Source organism: Oryctolagus cuniculus, chromosome 17 (assembly GCF_051225735.1).
Source record: "Oryctolagus cuniculus isolate XC-2025 breed Fujian yellow rabbit chromosome 17, ASM5122573v1, whole genome shotgun sequence".
Taxonomy (NCBI): Eukaryota; Metazoa; Chordata; class Mammalia; order Lagomorpha; family Leporidae; genus Oryctolagus; species Oryctolagus cuniculus.
In genome coordinates this window covers 12,214,916-12,233,291 of record NC_142883.1, presented here as the reverse complement: position 1 = coordinate 12,233,291, position 18,376 = coordinate 12,214,916, and the positions used below count along the sequence as shown (strand labels likewise).

General features: G+C 37.9%; 1 protein-coding gene across 38 annotated transcripts in view; it reads left to right on the top strand.

Moving 5' to 3' along the window:
* Nucleotides 1–18,376, top strand: part of CEP112 (centrosomal protein 112) — a 519,374-nt gene that overhangs the window by 138,601 nt on the left and 362,397 nt on the right. For all 38 annotated transcript variants that reach the window (XM_089316743.1, XM_089316736.1, XM_089316738.1 and 35 more), the window contains 5 exons: nt 2,329–2,483; nt 2,791–2,920; nt 3,521–3,613; nt 4,335–4,394; nt 15,775–15,854. In XM_089316743.1, coding sequence (XP_089172869.1) covers nt 2,329–2,483; nt 2,791–2,920; nt 3,521–3,613; nt 4,335–4,394; nt 15,775–15,854 — 518 coding nt within the window. The remainder of the gene's footprint in view (nt 1–2,328; nt 2,484–2,790; nt 2,921–3,520; nt 3,614–4,334; nt 4,395–15,774; nt 15,855–18,376) is intronic.

The window sequence follows — 18,376 nt, the reverse complement described above, 5'->3', positions numbered from 1 at the left end:
TGACTCAAGCCATGCCAATATGGGATGCTGGCACTGCAGGAGATGGCTTTACCTGCTACACTACAGAGCCGCTACCCTCCTTGTTTCTTCTACTCAATTATATATGATACAGGAGTTTAGAATATGTATTAGGAAATTGAAACTATCTTCTGAAAAGAACTCCTAAAACAGAGGGATCTTTAATCAAGAGACAAAGTAAATAGTCTGTGTGAAGAACTCTGAATATCTGAAATATCTGAAAATATCTGAATATCTAAAAAAATTTTTGCATTATAAAAAGTTAAATCTAGCCAGCATTGTGGTATAACCCACTAAACTGCTGCTTGCGATGCTGGCATCCCATATAGACACTGGTTCTAGTCCTGGCTGCTCCCTTCTGATCAAGCTCCCTGCTAATGAACCTGGGAAAGCAGCAGAAGGTGGCCCAAGTGCTTGAGCCCCTGACCCAACTTGAGAGACCCAGATGAAGCTTTTTTTTTTTTTTTAAGATTTATTTATTTGAAAGGAAGAGTTACAAAGAGGCACAGATAGAGGGGAGGGAGAAGAAGAGAGAGAGAGAGAGGTCTTCCATCCGCTGGTTCATTCCCCAAATGGCCAGAGTTGTGCTGATCCAAAGCCAGGAGCCAGGAGTTTCTTCCTGGTCTTCCATGCGGGTGCAGGGACCCGACCTCTTGGGTCATCTTCTACTGCTTTCCCAGGCCATAACAGAGAGCTGCATCAGAACTGGAGTAGTCAGGACTCAAACCAGCACCCATATGGGATACAGGTGCTGCAGGCAGTTGCCTTACCCACTATGCCACAGCATCAGCCCTCCCAAATAAAGTTTTTGGCTCCTGGTTTCGACTTGGTCCAGTCCCAGCTGTTGCAGCCATTTGGGGAGTGAACCAGCACATGGAAGATCAATCTCTCTCTCTCTCTCTCTCTCTCTCTCTCTCTCTCTAACTCTGAGTTTCAACTAAATAAAATGAATGCAATAAAAAAAAAAGTTAAATCTATGTAACATGCTCTTACAGTCAATATAATGGTTTGCATTTTAGAGATTTGGAAACTATACAGCAAAATTTAACTTATATACCTATTGAGTATTGCAGTGATGAAAGGATAAAATGAAGAAAGGATGTCAGGGTTGTAATATAATTTAACATCTAAAGTTCAGTTTAACAGTTTTAGAAAACCCACAAAGAGATAGATGAGTGCATCATCATAGTTACCTTTCCTAATTATTTAAACTTGCTGGAAGTTAATTATCCCTTCAACTAATGGCTTGAGTACCCTGATTTTAGAGGAAATATCTAAAAGGTCATAAATGCCTTTATCTAAGTTTTAAATTACAGTCTTGCAAATGTGAAAAATTAAAAATAACTTAAAATATCAACAAGTAGAGAAATTATTTAGTTGGGTGATAATTTTGAATACTGTGAAAAGTGAATAAGACCTTTTTTAAATTAAAAAATTAAAGAAGTGAAAATTTTGTGCATTAACATCACAACTATATAATAAAATATTCCTATATACTTTTGTAATAGTAAGTGGGTCCCTTATTGATAACCCCTGTGTTAAAATTTGGGGGTTATGACTCTCTTTTTAAAAAATATTACTACAGGGCCTGGCCCTGTGGTGCAGTGGGTAAAGCCGCCAGTTGTAGTGCCGGCATCTCTCATGGGCTGCTGCACTTCCTATCCAGCTCTCTGCTATGGCCTGGGAAAGCAGTAGAAATGGCCTTGGGCCCCTGCACCTGCGTGGGAGACCCAGAAGAAGCTCCTGGTTCCTGGCTTCAGATCAGCCCAACTCTGACCGTTGCAGCCATTTCGGGGGGAAACCAGCAGATGGAAGACCTCTCTCTCTCTCTCTCTCTCTCTCTCTCTCTGCCCCTGCCTCTGTTAACTCTACCTTTCAAATAAATAAATAAACCTTTAAAAATTAGAACATTGATTTATAATTTTAAAAAGTTTCTAAAACGCTAAAGGAATAGAAAACAACAACTGATAAATACTTGCCTAACAAATCTAACCTGAAAAAGAGGTATAGAGGATCGGGACGTTGACTCCTTTACTGCTCAGTGCCTACATCCTGGAATATCTACCAGACTCTGTAAGTAGTCATTAAATGAATGAATAGCTTGGCGTATATAACCATGAAGATCTTAGTTTTATGGTAGAAAGCATTTTTTAAGACTTAGTTAAGAGGTTGATTTAATTTTTACTACTGTAGTTTACGATGCATTCATTTTCTTTGTTCTTATAAGGCTGTGAATTTCCTTTAGTTTCCTTAATGGTACAAAAGTGTTATCAAGGCAGAAGCTTTCTTAACAATTACCTATGCTTTTAGAACCAAATAGTCAAAGAACTGGAGGCCCGTGTCCAGCAGCTGACTGGAGAAGCAGAGAACAGTAATTTACAGAGGCAGAAATTAATTCAAGAAAAGCAGGAACTTGAAAGATGTTACCAGATTACATGTAGTGAATTGCAAGAAGTGAAGGCAAGGTATGATCTGAAATCAAATATCAGATGTTGCTAAAAAGTACTGAAATTAAGTCTATAAATTATCTGCCAGAATTAATCACACGTTGTACATTGAACCTTGGGAAGTTTCTACCCTAAATGTTGATGTTTGTTTATTTGTTTTAAGTCCCCTTTTAACACAAGAAGCCTAATGTTTAGAAAACATTGATAAAAATATAGATGTTTGATATATTGAAAGATACCTTTGGTTTTGGCTGATTAAACGTTCCCTTTTAGTGACTGATTCTAAAAATATTAGAATTCTGTTTGATTCTCTGATTGCTTTTAGGCGCAACATACTACATAAGGAGAAAGATCATCTTGCAAATGAGTATGAGCAAAACATGAAATTATTACAAACCAAATACAATGCTGATATAACAATTCTGAAACAAGAACATGCACTTTCAGCTTCTAAGGTAATGTTTACACTCTTAGGTTCTTTATTTTACTTAGCTTATGGTCATAGATATGGTCATAGAGGCTGATTGCTTGGCATTTGAAATTAGTCTCTTCTTCTCTTTATTCTTAAATAAGTGAGCATCAAGAATTTAATTGGTATTTAAAACTTTAAAAATGCTAGATGTCTAATTTATAGCACAACCCTAGTATTTAATAAGCAACTTTCTGCTATGATAAATTAACTCTTTTAAGTACCAAAGTTTTTAAAAGTGTTAACATAAATTATGAGAAGAAATTCTTAGGTGTGTTAATACTACATTTTGTGGAGTAACTTTATATATTGTTATTGTTTTGGAATCCTGGATATGCTTTAATTTTGTAAGTACAATTTTAAAAGTTTTCTGTAAGGCTTTTATTTTTATATTTTTATTATATATACTATGCAGAATTTATAATTTTACTTTAAAAGATTAATTTTTGTTCTGTCTTTTTAAAACATTTTAATTTAGATTTAATTCTTATTGAATTTTCATGGGGAGAGAATAATAGGTGTATTTTTTCAATCAGAAATTATAAAATCAATATTCTGCTTTTTATTACTATTGTAATCCTTCTAGGCATCTGGTATGATTGAAGAATTAGAACAGAACATCTGTCAATTAAAACAGCAGTTACAGGATTCAGAACTTCAAAGAAAGCAGCAACTAAGGGTGAGTCTTGTGCGTCTCCACAGAAGAACAGTGGCCCTAACTCACCTTTCCTTTTCTTGATTTACAGATGCAAATCAGAGTCAGTTTTAAAAAACTCAAATACAAATAGCCATTTATGATTCATTAATTGCATTGTATACTTTTTCATTTTATCTTAACAAAAGTAAAAGCTAATGAGATGTAGAGAATAAAGGAGAATAAAGAATAAATTGATTTGTTTTTGAGATTAGCTTAGCAACAAACTTTTAATTTAGGTATACTGTTATTTTGGAATAATTTACCCCTTTAAAATGAGTTTCTTCCAATACTTCTGTCCTGTCCTCCAGCTACTCACCTGCCTACTCTATTTAGATCTTACTTCTATTTTCCCTGTGGTCAAAAAGTACTAAGGCGTGGTATATAACTTCAAATTTATCACTTTTATATTGATTTAGTTGGTGTTTTTAAAGTAACCTCTTAATTCTTAAGATTGGAAAGGTTCTCTTACACTGTAAAGAAAGAAGTGACATCTACTGATGACTAAAATGTTTATGCCTTATAATATAAAGTTACAGAAGTTTCTATTTGTGATTTGGAAAACTGGGTAGGCAGGGCACTCTGAAGAATATGTAAAACCCTGAAATAGTTTGACATTGAACAGATTTATTGAATTCAATAGATTAACAATTTTATTGATTATAGTAGTAATTTTAAGTATGATAAAAATATTTATCATTCACAGGATCAAGAAAACAAATTTGAAATGGAAAAAAGTCATTTAAAACGCACCTATGAAAAAAAGGTAATTTGTGGGATGCTATAAAACATTTGAAATAGCAAATAAGTGAGTTGGTGCTGAATTTTATAAAATGGTAAATTCTAACACTTAAACAATAATTTGTTTCTAAGTTAATTTCAGCTAAGCAGTAATTAAATTTTGCTTTGTTATTTTTCACATTAATAGCACCTTCTTCAGTTCAATTATTGATATCAAAATTAAAATTCTGTATTAAACTGATGAGTAAAGAATATTATCTTAACCTCTCATAATATTCTGAAATTATATTTTCTTTGTACCAATTGAAAATGTGATATAATCAATTGTAGTTATTTTCTATTCTGTTATATCATGTGTGCAATGAAAACTTTAAATATTTAACCAAAGAACATAAAATAATGAAAGAACTGGTTACAACTTTAAAATTGATTAATAATCATTTCTTGACATTTAGAATAGTGAGTGTTTCTACTGACATTTGTTAGTATATCCTTGTTATCAGTAATTGCTGGGAAGTTATTGATATACCAACACCTTAGGCAGAGTTCTATGGATTTGTAACTATGAAACTTCAGTTATGAATTGTTGTTTGCTAAGACATGGAAGGAAAAGGAATGGTTGCAATAGCAGAGATTTTATTGCTGCTTTTATAATTACTTGCTGTTCTCACATACTGAATTAATCTATTTTAAAAATACACATATCCTGGAAAATAATAAAAATGTTAATCTTTCAACAATTGAAATACATAAAGATTAAAGTTAAATATGATTCATATCACAAAATTATTAAAGCAATTTGTAATACCACGTGTAACCATTAGTATCATCACTCCATAGATATCCATTAAATGCCGGAGCGAGACTGAGTATGAATTAGATATAGACTGCGCTCTAGGAGCTTGACGTATAGGAAAAGTAGTGTTTCTGTCATTTAGGAAACTGAGCATTTCTCTGACATGTATTGACCTGCATATGTGCTCTTCAGAATTGCAGTAACTTTTCCTATTGGTGCAAGCTCTCAAGTCTTTTTTCATGTAGGATCTTAAGTATATTTCATATCTACAGAATGAGATCCAAATAGGAAGGGAAAATATTGCTTTAATTGAAATAAATAATTTTTTGTGCAGTTTCTACTGCTGAGCCATGCAGCTTCATAAATATTTTACTTACCAAAAGAAGAACATGCATTAGCATAAACCTTGCTCCCCTCTGTGTAAGGCATCCAGATTCTCTGGGTGTACTTGTTAGCCCATGATCATTCTTGGGCCAGGTCTCTGGCTTCCCATCGTTTAAGGAAAGCCTTCCTGGCCACCTGCTCTGTTAACACTCTGTGCTCAGCCCTCTTCCTAAGAGGTGGTATCTGTGTACCATGGGTGCATGTGGGAGATGGGTGGGCTGGTGGCTAGGAGAAAGACATGCATTACTGATTGTAAAAGAGTGTATTCCTACTCTTATTTTTAACAGGGATCAATTTTCAGTTGGATTTAAACACCTAAGAACAATTGTGTGTTAATGAAAGAGTTCAAACAATGGTATTAAGTAGAAAAAGAAAATACTAAAAAGAATAAAATAGTCAGCTGTTCCTCAACAGTCAGGACAAGGGCTGATCAAGTCATTGCTTCTCATAATGTCAGTTTCACTTCTACAGGTTTCCTTTTAGGTACCCAGTTAGTTGTCACCGATTAGAGAGAACATATGATATTTGTCCCTTTGGGACTCAACATGATGTTTTCCAGATTTCTCCATTTTGTTGCAATTGACCAGATTTCATTTTTTTTTTACTGCTGTGTAGTATTCCATAGGGTACATATCCCATAATTTCTTTATCCAATCTTCTGTTGATGGGCATTTAGGTTGAGGAGATACGCAGTTTTGCATATGCTCCCTCGGACTTACCCCTAAGGGTAAAGCTAAAAACTTGCCATGGGACTCCAAATCTCATTAAGTTGGCAGGTACCAATGCCATCTTACTAGTTAAAATGATCAGTTTAAGTTCATAACTGATCATAAAGATAGAATTAACTGTCACAGGGATCACATAAATAAGACCAGTATCTACTACTAATAATTGATATAATAAAAAAGAGAGAATGACTCAACAGGGCAAGTGGGATACACAGCAGACTCATAGAATGACAAATGCCCTAAACAGCACTCTGGCCTCAGAATCAGCCCTTAAGGCATTCAGATTTGGCTAAAAAACCCATGAGAGTTTCTCAGGCATGGAAAGCCAGGACACTGTGGCAAAAAATGACCTATATGAAAGATCTCTTTGAGTGAGATCCCAGTGGAAAGAAAGGGCCATCAAAGAAGGAGGTACCTTTCTCTGAAGGGAGGAGAGAACTTCCACTTTGATTATGGCCTTGTCTAAATAAGGTCGGAGTTTGTGAACTCAAGAGGCTTCTATAACCTTGGCAGCTCATGACAAGAGCCTCGGGTGATTACTGATGTCATAAAAAAGAGTGTCAATTGTTAAACCAACAACAGGATTCACTGTGTACTTACTCCCCATGTAGGACCTCTGTCCTTAATGAGTTGTACTATGAGAATTAACGGTAAAACTAATCTTCAAACAGTGCTTTATACTTTGTGTTTCTGTGTGGGTGCAAACTGTTGAAATCTTTACTTAGTATAGAGTTGATCTTCTGTATATAAAGATAATTAAAAATGAATCTTATAATGAAGGGAGTAGGAGCTGGGATGGTTTGCAGGTGGTAGGGTGGTTATGGGGGGAAGAACTGCTATAATCCAAAAGTTGTACTTTTGAAATTTATATTTATTAAATAAAAGTTTTCTATTAAAAAAAGTGTATTCCTCTCCCAAACTTTTTAAAAGTCCTACTGAAGACTGTTAGCTAAATAGATAAAGTCCTCTTCCTCTTGCCACTGTCTTTTTTGGGTTATTAGCCACTAACTGAACAGGCTTCTGCTATCAATCCCTGATGAACATTTACAAGAAAGGGATTATTCTAGCTACATTCATTGTTATTCAGTAATTTTCAGACCATTCCTGTTCTATTTACTTCAGGGAGCAGACTGAAATTCTTTTTCACTAGGCATCATAATTACAGCTGTTCCCGTTCTGTGAAGTATCATTTGGCCTAGTTTTCCAATAAATAACCTAAGTGTGTTAATTGTTTTCAAAGTCAATAAGATTTGTTTAAAATAATAGCAACTTTTACAAGAAAAATACCCATATTTATTCATATTGCATATGTTCCTAACATTATTTATATTGGAAAAAACTGTTGCTCAGCATGTCACTTTTTGTTTTACAATTAATTCCATAATCTCCCCCTTTTAAATTGACATCTGTTCTTCTTTCTTTATTAAACCTGCTGTGATCTCAAGCCTTGAAGATTTGATGTCTTGCACCCCCCTCAGGGAATATCCTTTTTGACTGCTCAAAGAGCTGACATAAATCTTACATAGCCCTAGACTGTGTAACCGGATAGCTCAATGGGATGTATAGGGCTTTTGTTTGTGAGGCTGTGTTACAGGTGTGCACATTCAATAACTTGTGGTATAAACTCGGTTCTGAATGTCTGTTCAGGAAGGGAAATGCCATCTGAATGACATTATTTCCTCATGCCTCTGAGAAAGCAGCAGGAAGGGAGCATACCATTCCCGCTTGTCTTTGAGGTAAAAGGAACAGCATCAGATGCTGTCCCTAATTTAAGCACACACATATTATCTAATGGTCCTTATTGATCTCTGGTGGCTATGGCCTGCTCTTCAGATCTTTGAACATCAAACAAATAATAGGTAGTAAAACTAAATGTCATTGTTTGATGAAGTGTCCTAATCTGCTAAATCAGGAAATGGTTAGGCTAAATGATTTTACTAGCAAGGAAACACCTGCCTCCTACAAATAACCTATTGCTTGTTTTCCAAACAGGCACCAGAGAGTAAAAGATGGTGCTGTTTAACCAGAGAAGTGCAGGAGACAGATTTTAAGCGTGTGTATTCTAAAATGTGCCACAATTGAAATATCTACTTAAAATCCCTCTGAGATAGCTGCTTAACAAATAAGGTGTAATGTCTGATGGAATTTAAAACCGTTAAAGTGTAGTTATTCCAAGAGCTATCATTCATGTGTATTTCTTTGAGTTATGCCTAAAATAATGAAACATTTATACAGCTTTACGTACATTTGTTAGTATTTTTTCAGCTACTACTGACATGATTTTAAGAGGACGTATGTCTTTTCTGAAGCTTAAAAAAATGCAATTGGGCCATGAATAGATTTATATAAATCATGTGACCCAGACCCCTGTACTTTTTATATCAAGAAGGTTAGGGCAGTTAAAGATCTGGTAGAGCTAGGTCGCTGTATGGTGTTTGGTCCAGCACCATTCTGCGCTCTCTACTATTCAATGGTGTCTACACACTATGTCTACTTCCTGATACATGGAAAATCTCTTTTTTACTTACCCAAGTCCTCCTTTCTTGATTACTAATATTCTTGGAATACAACGGATTAAATATATTTTTAATAATTGTGCTTATGACTACTTAAATCATTTTTATAGTAGATAATTCTGTTTGAGAATATATTATGTATTCTTGACTATCTGGTTTGTATTTTCATCACTTATTACTCTTAAATTCATTTTTATATTAACAATATGTGTGGGGAGCAACTCGGACTATACTGTTACTGGAATTAAGACTTATTCTATGCATCTGCTCTCCCACAATATGGCGCTGGGAGAGAAGAAAACAGCTTCTACACAGCTGCCTCCAGTTCAGCCAATAAACTGTAGGACTTGCTCCTGATTGGAGAGCAGCGTACTCGGCGTGTGGGCAGCCGAGTTAGGATTGGCGGAGGAGGACTATAAAGGAGGAGAGAGACGGCATGCACCAGGAACATCTAAGGGGAACATCTAAGGGAACACCTGTGCAGCCCCCGAGAGAGCCGGCCGGCGGTGTGCCGCTCCCCTGCGGAAGTGGGGAATGTGGCAGGGGGAACTGCCCTTCCACGGAGGTGGAAGGGATAGTAGCCAACCCGGGAAGAACCAGCAGCAAACCCGGGGAGGGCCGAGCAGACGAAAGAACAGCGCAGGGTTTAGTGTCGTTCCTCCACGAAGAGGGGGAGCGACAATATGTAGTGGGGAAAGGTTTACGAGCACATTAGTTCAATTCTTATTCTATGCTATCATTAGTACCTTTAAAAGGAAAGTTTGCCAATAGCATGATCTCTTTAAAAAAAAAAAAAAAAGGGAGAGGCAGAGCAACAGAGAGGGAGGAAGGGGTAGGGATATTTTCAATTGCTTGTTCACTCCCCAGATGGCTGAAATAGCCAGATCAGAGCTGGGCCAAATCCAGGAGTCTGGAACTTGATCCATATTTCCCACACGGTAGCAGAGGTTCAAGCACTTGGACCATCTTTGACTGTTTTCTCTGATGCATTAGCAGGGCACTGGATTAGCAACAGAGAAGCCGGGACTTGAACCATTACTCAGAAAAGCGATTCTGGTGTCAAATATGGTAGCTTAAACCACTATGCCACAATGCTGGCACCTAGCATTATCTCTTTCTAAGTGACTTGTTCTTTATTTTTTATGCAAAAATAAAAGATTTTATTTTATTTATTTTAAAGATTTATTTATTTATTTGAAAGTCAGAGTTACACAGAGAGAGGAAAGGCAGAGAGAGGTCTTCCATCCACTGGTTCACTCCCCAAATGGCCGCAAAAGCTGGAGCTGTGCCGATCTGAAGCCAGGAGCCAGGAGCTTCTTCTGGGTCTCCCACGCAGGTGCAGGGGCCCAAGGACCTTGGTCATCTTCTACTGCTTTCCCAGGCCATAGCAGAGAGCTGGATGGGAAGTGGAGCAGCCAGGACTTGAAACGGCGTCCATATGGGATGCCAGCACTTCAGGCCAGGGCGTTAACCTGCTGTGCCACAGCGCCAGCCCTAATAACAGATTTTAAAAACTCAACTAGAGTATTAATCTCTAATTTCTGTTTTTTTGAGATCCATGCGCAATTTTTTTTACTTATTGTATTTATCTGTAACTCACTACTGTATGTAATATAGGTAAAAACTAAAAATGTACTATGCATACAATAAAAATGTACTCAGTTAAGAAAAAACAAACCAAGAACAGCGTTTCTTGACTGTTGTAGTATAGGTCAGGTTGTGCTGGGTGCTCAGGATATAAAAATAAATGGGAAGCAGCTTCTAGATTCTAAGGAACCCCCAGCTCAAAAATGTGTGTGTTGACAAGTACATGTGGAACTCGGAGGGAAGTCCCTTGTTCTGCCACACAGGTAGTTTAGTTCTCACATAGGCATGGTTCTGACAGTTTTGGAAGCAGTAAATTAACTCAAGGTGCTTCAGTTGGTACGCTGACCATCCTCAAGAAGTAGCAGCTGAGATGTGACAGAGGTTAGATTGAATAAGGAGTGATAAAAAACACTTAGAAGAGGACCGGCATTTGGTGCCGTGCTGAGGTCGCCACTTGGGACACCTTAATTCCGTTTGAGAGGGCCTAGTTTGGGGTTCCTCTGCTTCTAATCCCATTGTCTGCTAATGTACACCCTGGAAGGCAGCAGAGGATGACTCAGATAGGTGGGTTCCTGCCACCACGTGGAAGACCCAGGTAGAGTTTCTCCTTCCAGCCTTAAGCCTGACCCAGCCCTGGTTTTGGTGGGCATTTGGAGGAGTAAACCAGCTCATGGAAGATCTCTCTCTGTCCATCTCTCTGCTTTTCAAATAAAATTTTTAAAAAAATAACAAAAACTAGGAATAATAGCAATTCAGGAGCCATTTCTTTTTCCTTTTTTTTAAAGACATTTATTTGAAAAGCGCAATATAGAAAGAGGTATAGAGTGTGTGTGTGTGTGTGTGTGTGTGAGAGAGAGAGAGAGAGAGAGAGAGAGAGAGAGAGAAAGAGGGAGAGAGGCAGTTCAGGAGGAGGATCGTAAGGCAACTAGAAGCACAATAGTGGATTTAAACCCACATTGGATCTGCCTGGGTTAGAACAGGTGTTGTAAAGAAGTAAGTGATCTGAGGAAAAACATAGTTATTTTACAGGCTGCAAAGGAAAGTGACAAAGAATCAAAAAAACTTTGTAAAGAATTATTTTATTTATTTGAAAGGCAGACAGAGAGGGAGAGACCTTCTAACCACGGATTCGCTCCCCAAATGGCCGCAATGGCTGGGGAGTAGGCCAGACCAGAGCCAGGAGCCAGGAGCCAGGAATTCTGCTTGAGTCTCCTGCATGAGTTTCAGGGGCCCAAGTACTTGCGTCGTCTCCTGCTGCTTTCCCAGGTGTGTTAGCAGGGAGCCGGATCGGAAATAGAGCACCTGGGACATGAAGGGATGCTCTGATGTGGGAAAGCCTGTGGTGGATTAACCCAGTTACCACCACGCCAGCCCCAAGAATCAAAAATGTTGAGAAAGATGATACTACGACAGAAAATAGAAAACCAGTACTCAACAGTTGATGTTTCTGAAGGAGGGCTTAGAATAAATTAACACAAAAATAAAGCTATGAGTGAACTTTTCAGAAGGCGTACATATACAGATTTATAAGAGTTACATTTTATCAGATAAAAAATCACTAAAGATAAAAGGAAATTTGAATTGCAGTGCAGTGAGTGTCCAGACTAGGGAGAAGGAAGAGCAAAACCTAGGTGACTTCAGTTTTCTTAGTTGTAAATCTGAATGTCTAGAAACAATAGTGTGACATAGGCTGTGTTTCTAGGCCAAAATGTTGTGACCTAAGAATCTTCCACTCAACATTTTCCTTCATGTGTGAGGGCAACAGAGTGGCGTTGTTGAGTATCACAGCTGCAGAAGATAAATGCATCACTAAGACAGTAGTTTTGAAAATTAAATTAGTATATAAAACTCTTCTAAAAAAAGGATTTCTTTATTTATTTTAAAGGCAGAGTTAGAGTGATGCATAGGCAGAGAGTCAGAGAGAAAGATGCTGCATCTGCTGGTTCACTCCCCAGATATCTGCAGTGGCTGGAGCTGGGCCTATCTGAAGCCAAAAACCAGGAGCCAGGAGCTTCTTCTGGGTCCCCCACCTGGGTGCAGGGGCCCAAGGACTTGGGCCATCTTCTACTGCATTTCCAGGCCAAAGCAGAGAGCTGGATCCGAAGTAGAGCAGTGGGGACTAGAACCAGTGCCCAAATAGGATGCCTTCACTGCAGGTGGTGGTTTTGCCTGCTATGCCACAGTACTGGCCCCTATATGAAGTACTTTAATCAACACAAGGATAAGCGAAAAATCAAATTAGCACAGAATAAAAAACAAGAATGAAAAAAGAATAGTGGTGAATATGAAAATTAAGTAAAATAGAGGTAAATTTTAATATTATGTACATGATCTAAAACGCTGTGAATGTCAGGAGATATTCTTGAGAGAGATAGTATGCAAAGTTATAAAGAACAAGTTAAAGCTACCACTTGGATAAGCATTTCCAATTTATGTAAAAGAAATGAAAATATCTTGGAGACAGAGAAGTAAATATGAACTAAGTTATTATTTTGAAATAGGACATAGAAGTTGATTTTTTTACTTGTAGAATATTAGAGAAATATAGGTTAAAATTAATTGTGAAATCTTTATAGCATTGTTTTTGAAATTTAAAACTTCTGCAAGGACAGAGAAGAAAAACTACAGGCTAATATGCTGATGAACATGAATACAAAAATCCTTGACAAAATTCTAAACTGAATTCAACAGCATATTAAAAGGACCACGACACCATAATCAAATGGTTTTATCTGTGTAATACAATGAATATTCAGTATACACCCCACATTAACTGAAAGAAGGATAAAAATCACACGCTTCATCTTCCTGCTTAAGGCACCCAGTAGGCAGCAGATGTAGGCTTAAGTACTTGGGTTCCTGCCACCCCCGTGCAAGACCTGGATGGAGTCCTTAGCTCCTGGCTTTGGCTTTGGCTAGCCCTGGCTGTTGTTGTCATTTTGGGAGTGATCCAGCAGATGGAAGATTGATCGCTCTCTCTCTCTCTCTCTTTCAGATAAAATGAATATAAATAAATTTAAATAAAATTCAAAAAATAAAATAAGAATGGTGCTTTAGTTACATCAGTAATGTTTATCCTCCAAGTAACATGCTTAATCTGGAACACATTAGGGATCTAAAATAATAAGACAATAAGCATATCTTGAGCCTGGTAAAATTTTGAACACACTTTTCTTTTTTTCTCATGTAAGGTAAATGTAATGGTAAAAATTTGCAAGGCAAATTGTTCTTTCTCTTCCTGGTAAGAAAAAATATTCTTTATGAAACATTCTGTTTTTTTTTTTTTTTTTTTTTTAAAAAAAGGTTTATTGATTTATTTGAAAGGCAGAGTTCCAGAGAGAGAAGGAGAGACAGAGAGGTATCATTTATCCACTGGTTCTGTGTCCTCAATGGCCAGGGCTGGGCCAGGCCGAAGCCAGGAGCCTGGAACTCCATCCAGGTCTCCAATGTGGATGGCAGGGGCCCAGCACTTGGGCCATCCTCCACTGCTTTCCCAGGCACATCAGCATGGAGTTGGATCAGAAGTGGAGTGGCTAGGATTTGAACCAGTGATACTGTCAGGAGGCTTTCCTGCTGCACCACAACCCTGGCCCCCTTTTATGAAAATGTCTAAGTTTATCATTTAAAATATAGGGTAGAGAAGTCCCATCTCCTAATTCTCTGATCACCCATCCTGTCCCCCAACATTTTCTCTTTGCTTGTCATTTTTTTCTCACTTTAGTTGGTGCCATCTTAGCAGCCATCAGTACTCTTTTGATATCATCATGAAAAATTTGTTCTTTCCCTTCTGTTTACAAGCATTTGATTTAATCAATCAATTAATTATACTAGAACACCAGAGTAGAAGAGTACAAGAGAAGTGTAAAAGAAATCAGAGAATACAGGGTTTGAATTAAGTGAGTCCCTGTCCACACTGCAGCGCTATGTAATTAGAGGGTGTTGGGCATGGCCTGACTCAGGTTTATCATAGCGTGTTACTGCGCTTGTCATTCCTCTCTCATCCCCACTGCCCACTGGCTTTGCTTTCAGCCTCCACATGGTTGCTACTAGGTCTGTAGTGGGTGTTCCTACCCCGTTTAGGGACTTGGGCTTTCTTACCTACCAGCTAAGCCCTGCACTAGCGGTTGCCAGGTTTGTGAAACATTGGCCACTGCATTCCTCCTCCCTCTCCATCTAGCTGTATCAAAATTTCTTTCAGGGGCTGGTGTTGTGCTGAGCAGGTAAAGCTGCCGCCTGCAGTGCCGGCATCCCACATGGGCGCCAGTTCGAGTCCTGGTTGCTCCACTTCTGATCCAGCTCTTTGCCATGGCCTGGGAATGCAGAGGAAGATGACCCAACTGCTTGGGCCCCTGAACCCACGTGGGAGACCCTGAAGAGGTTTCTGGATCTTGGCTCCTGGCTTTGGACCACTGCAGCTCCGGCCATTGCAGCAAATTGGAGAGTGAACCAGCGGATAGATGACCTTACTCTCTGTCTCTCCTTCTCTCTTTGTGTAACTCTGACTTTCAAATAAATAATTTTTTTAAAAAGTTCCTTTCATATTTTAAGATCCTGGTTATTCAAAGGATGCTCCATTTGGGGAAGAGTCATGCTGGAGGGATCTCCTCCCAAACTCTGTAGATGGTTATAGAGATCATCCCAAGCAGTGAACGAGATACAGCAGGCTACATCATCATAACCCTTACTTAGGTGTTGGGGGAATGTCGACACACTGTGGTATTCTCTTGGATCCTGTGAGACTCGTTTCTTTTGGCTAAAATGTAATTTTAATAAATCTGAAATTGACTTCTCCTTTTTTGAGTTCTTTAGATATCAGTTTTAAGAGAATTCTCATGCAGAAAGGTTGAAGCGATTATTAACTTTGAAGAGAAGTGTTGGGAGTAAAGTATTGAAATCTTTCTATGGTAAATGATTACGGTGGACCAAATTTCCATTTTGAGATATTTAGACCTAATTTTTTTTTTTAACTTTTATTTAATGAATATACGTTTCCAAAGTACGAATAATGGATTACTATGGCTTCCCCCCCATACCGTCCCTCCCACCCACAACCCTCCCCTTTCCCACTCCCTCTCCCCTTCCATTCACATCAAGATTCATTTTCGATTATCTTAATATACAGAAGATCAGCTTAGTATACATTAAGTAAGGATTTCAACAGTTTGCTCCCACACAGAAACATAAAGTGAAAAATAATAGATGATTTTTTTTAATGATGATGAAATCAGATCAGACCTATTGTCATGTTTAATCCCAGTGAGAGTCAAGTTGGGAGTTGATAGTTTCTAGACCTAATTTTATATTAAAATTTGGAGATTATTGTTTAATTATAGTTATCATTTGAGTAAACTGTACTTGTGTTCCAGTAAATTTTGCATGTCTTTGTCATGGCAGGTTCATGACTTACAGAGTGAACTTGATAAAGAAAAAGAAGATGCCCAAAAGAAAATTCTCAAGTTCGAGGAAGTTATGAAGTAAGTAAACTTATAATACATTTAATAAAAATGCTCTTATAACTAAAATATGATCCAACTAGTAACTGGTATCTAGAATTTAAACATATTTTTATGAGTCTTTTTTTTAAAAAAAAAGACTTATTTTATTTATTTGAAAGAGTTACAGAGAGAGATAGAGACAGAGGGAGAGAGAAAAGTCTTCCATCTGCTGGTTCATTCCCCAAATGGCCGCAATGACCAGAGCTGGGCCGATCCGAGGCCAGAAGCCAAAAGCCAAAAGCTTCTTTCAGGTCTCCCACATGGGTGCAGGGGCCCAGGACTTGGGCCACCCTCTGATGCCTTCCCAGATGCATTAGCAAGAAGCAGGATCATTAATGGAGCAGCCAGGACTTGAACCAGCGCCTGTATGAGATGTCGACACTGCAGGCCGGAGCTTTAACCCACTGTGCCACAGTGCTGACCCCCTGATAAGAGTCTTGCTGTGGATTAATTTGTGTTGGTTCTATCGTTCATTTCTTATTTTCAGCAGGGTACCTGACCGAAAAAGTGATTTAAGAGGGAAACCTCCATGTCCTTAATGTATCTAACTCATTCCCAGAGAGTCAGCCAGTTCCATTTTTTCTTACTTCTCCAAACCTTTGAGTAGGAATGATAGAACAGCCAAAAAGAAAACTTGGGATCAGATAAATGTAGGATCAGATTCTGTCTGGGAAGACTGCATAACCATTTTCTCTCTTCCTCAGTCTGCTTGTTAGTAAAATGTTTTGGGTCAGTGGCTGAATAGAACGTGTTAAAATAATTTATGCCCTCATAGATGACAAGGTAACTATTTTTAAATCTATGCAAGAACTTACTGCTTATTTGTTCAAATCACCAAGTGTGTGAAGGGTGAAATCAGGAAAGAATGATGATATTCATCAAACCTTAAACCTGTGTCTTCTACTCTTGACTTGAATAACGACAGAACTTAGGGTAGTCTTGCTTTTCTTAATGGGCTGTGTCCCTTACCTTTATTCCTCATTAATTCATGTTTTCCTCCTGAAATATTGATGAACAGCTTTGTTCATGAAGATTTCGTTAACTTTTCAATTTACTATACCCTTTGTCTTTTGTACTATTTTTCCCTTGTTTTTTTTTTGTAATTTCTTTATTCTGTCTTCATTAATTTGTTGATTAATATCTTATATCTCTAAAAGACTTAAATACTAGTAAATCAACAAATATTCAGTTAGTAGCTATAATGTTTGTTATTGCAGTATCACACTAAAAGAAATAAAAAGTTTAAAGATAGAGTTCAAATGATAATGATTTTCTTTAAAAAAAAAAAAGATTTATTTATTTTCTTGAAAGTCAGAGTTACACAGAGAGAGAAGGAGAGGCAGAGGGGGAGAGAAGTCTTCCATCCACTGGTTTACTCCCAGATGGCCACAACGGCCGGAGCTGCACCCATCTGAAGCCAGGAGCGGAGAGCTTCTTCCAGATCTCCCACACGGATCCAGGGGCCCAAGGACTTGGGCCATCTTCTACTGCTTTCCCAGGCCATAGCAGAGAGCTGGATCAGAAGTGGAGCAGCCGGAACTCGAACTGGCACCCATATGGGATGCTGGCACTGCAGGCAACAGCTTTACCCGCTACCCCACAGCGCCGCCCTATAATGATTTTCTTAACAATCCTACAGTCCAGTTTAGGCACTTAAGTACTAAGAGGAACTAGGTATTAAATTGTTGACAATAAGTACAATTAGAATTATGGAAGTTTTTTTTTTCCAATGGGATATTAAGAGTTCATGTGTAAAGCAATATAGTATATTTTAATGTTGCCTGATAGACAGTCAGAGAGCCCTGAAGCTCCCATAGTTTTCTATATATAAAGCACAACCCTTTTCTGTGCCATGTATTGCTGTTCAGGGGCTTGAAAATTCTTTGCCAAAATACTGAATTTTACTTGGAGTTCCAAGAACCATTTTGAAATTTTACATGAAATCCCCTGCAGATTTGTTTTTCCTACTTCCCTCATAGATGATGTCTTCATTTTGACTGAATGTCTGGGATGGTCTTGGTAGTACAGCACCCAGCAGAACAAGGACAGTCTGCAAGTAACAGTGTAGTTACTGTGTGGTCTGAGCCTCAACGTAAACAGAAACCTGGCTTCTTGCCAAAGAAATATAGTTTTAAGGGGACAACTGCTACTGCTTCTGAATATAAGAATAATGTTAGACCCACTTGAATCAGACACAGTTCCATTTTGCTAAAAGACGGCCATATGATAAGACAGCTATATGATACAGAAACTTGCCATTAATATTAGCAACATTTTTCTTTAATAAATATTCACAAAAGTGAAAAATTTCTGTTTTAGAATGTAGCATTATTTATTCATGAAAGTATTCTCTTTTTCATTTATTTCTTCATTCATGCTGAATGTATAGATGATATCAGAGAAGAGGAATATATTCATATGAATACGTGGTAATTATGGCTCCGTAACAGGAGGCATCTTAGCGAAGAACAAGTTGTTGGGTTGTGAAGGAAGAGCGCAGG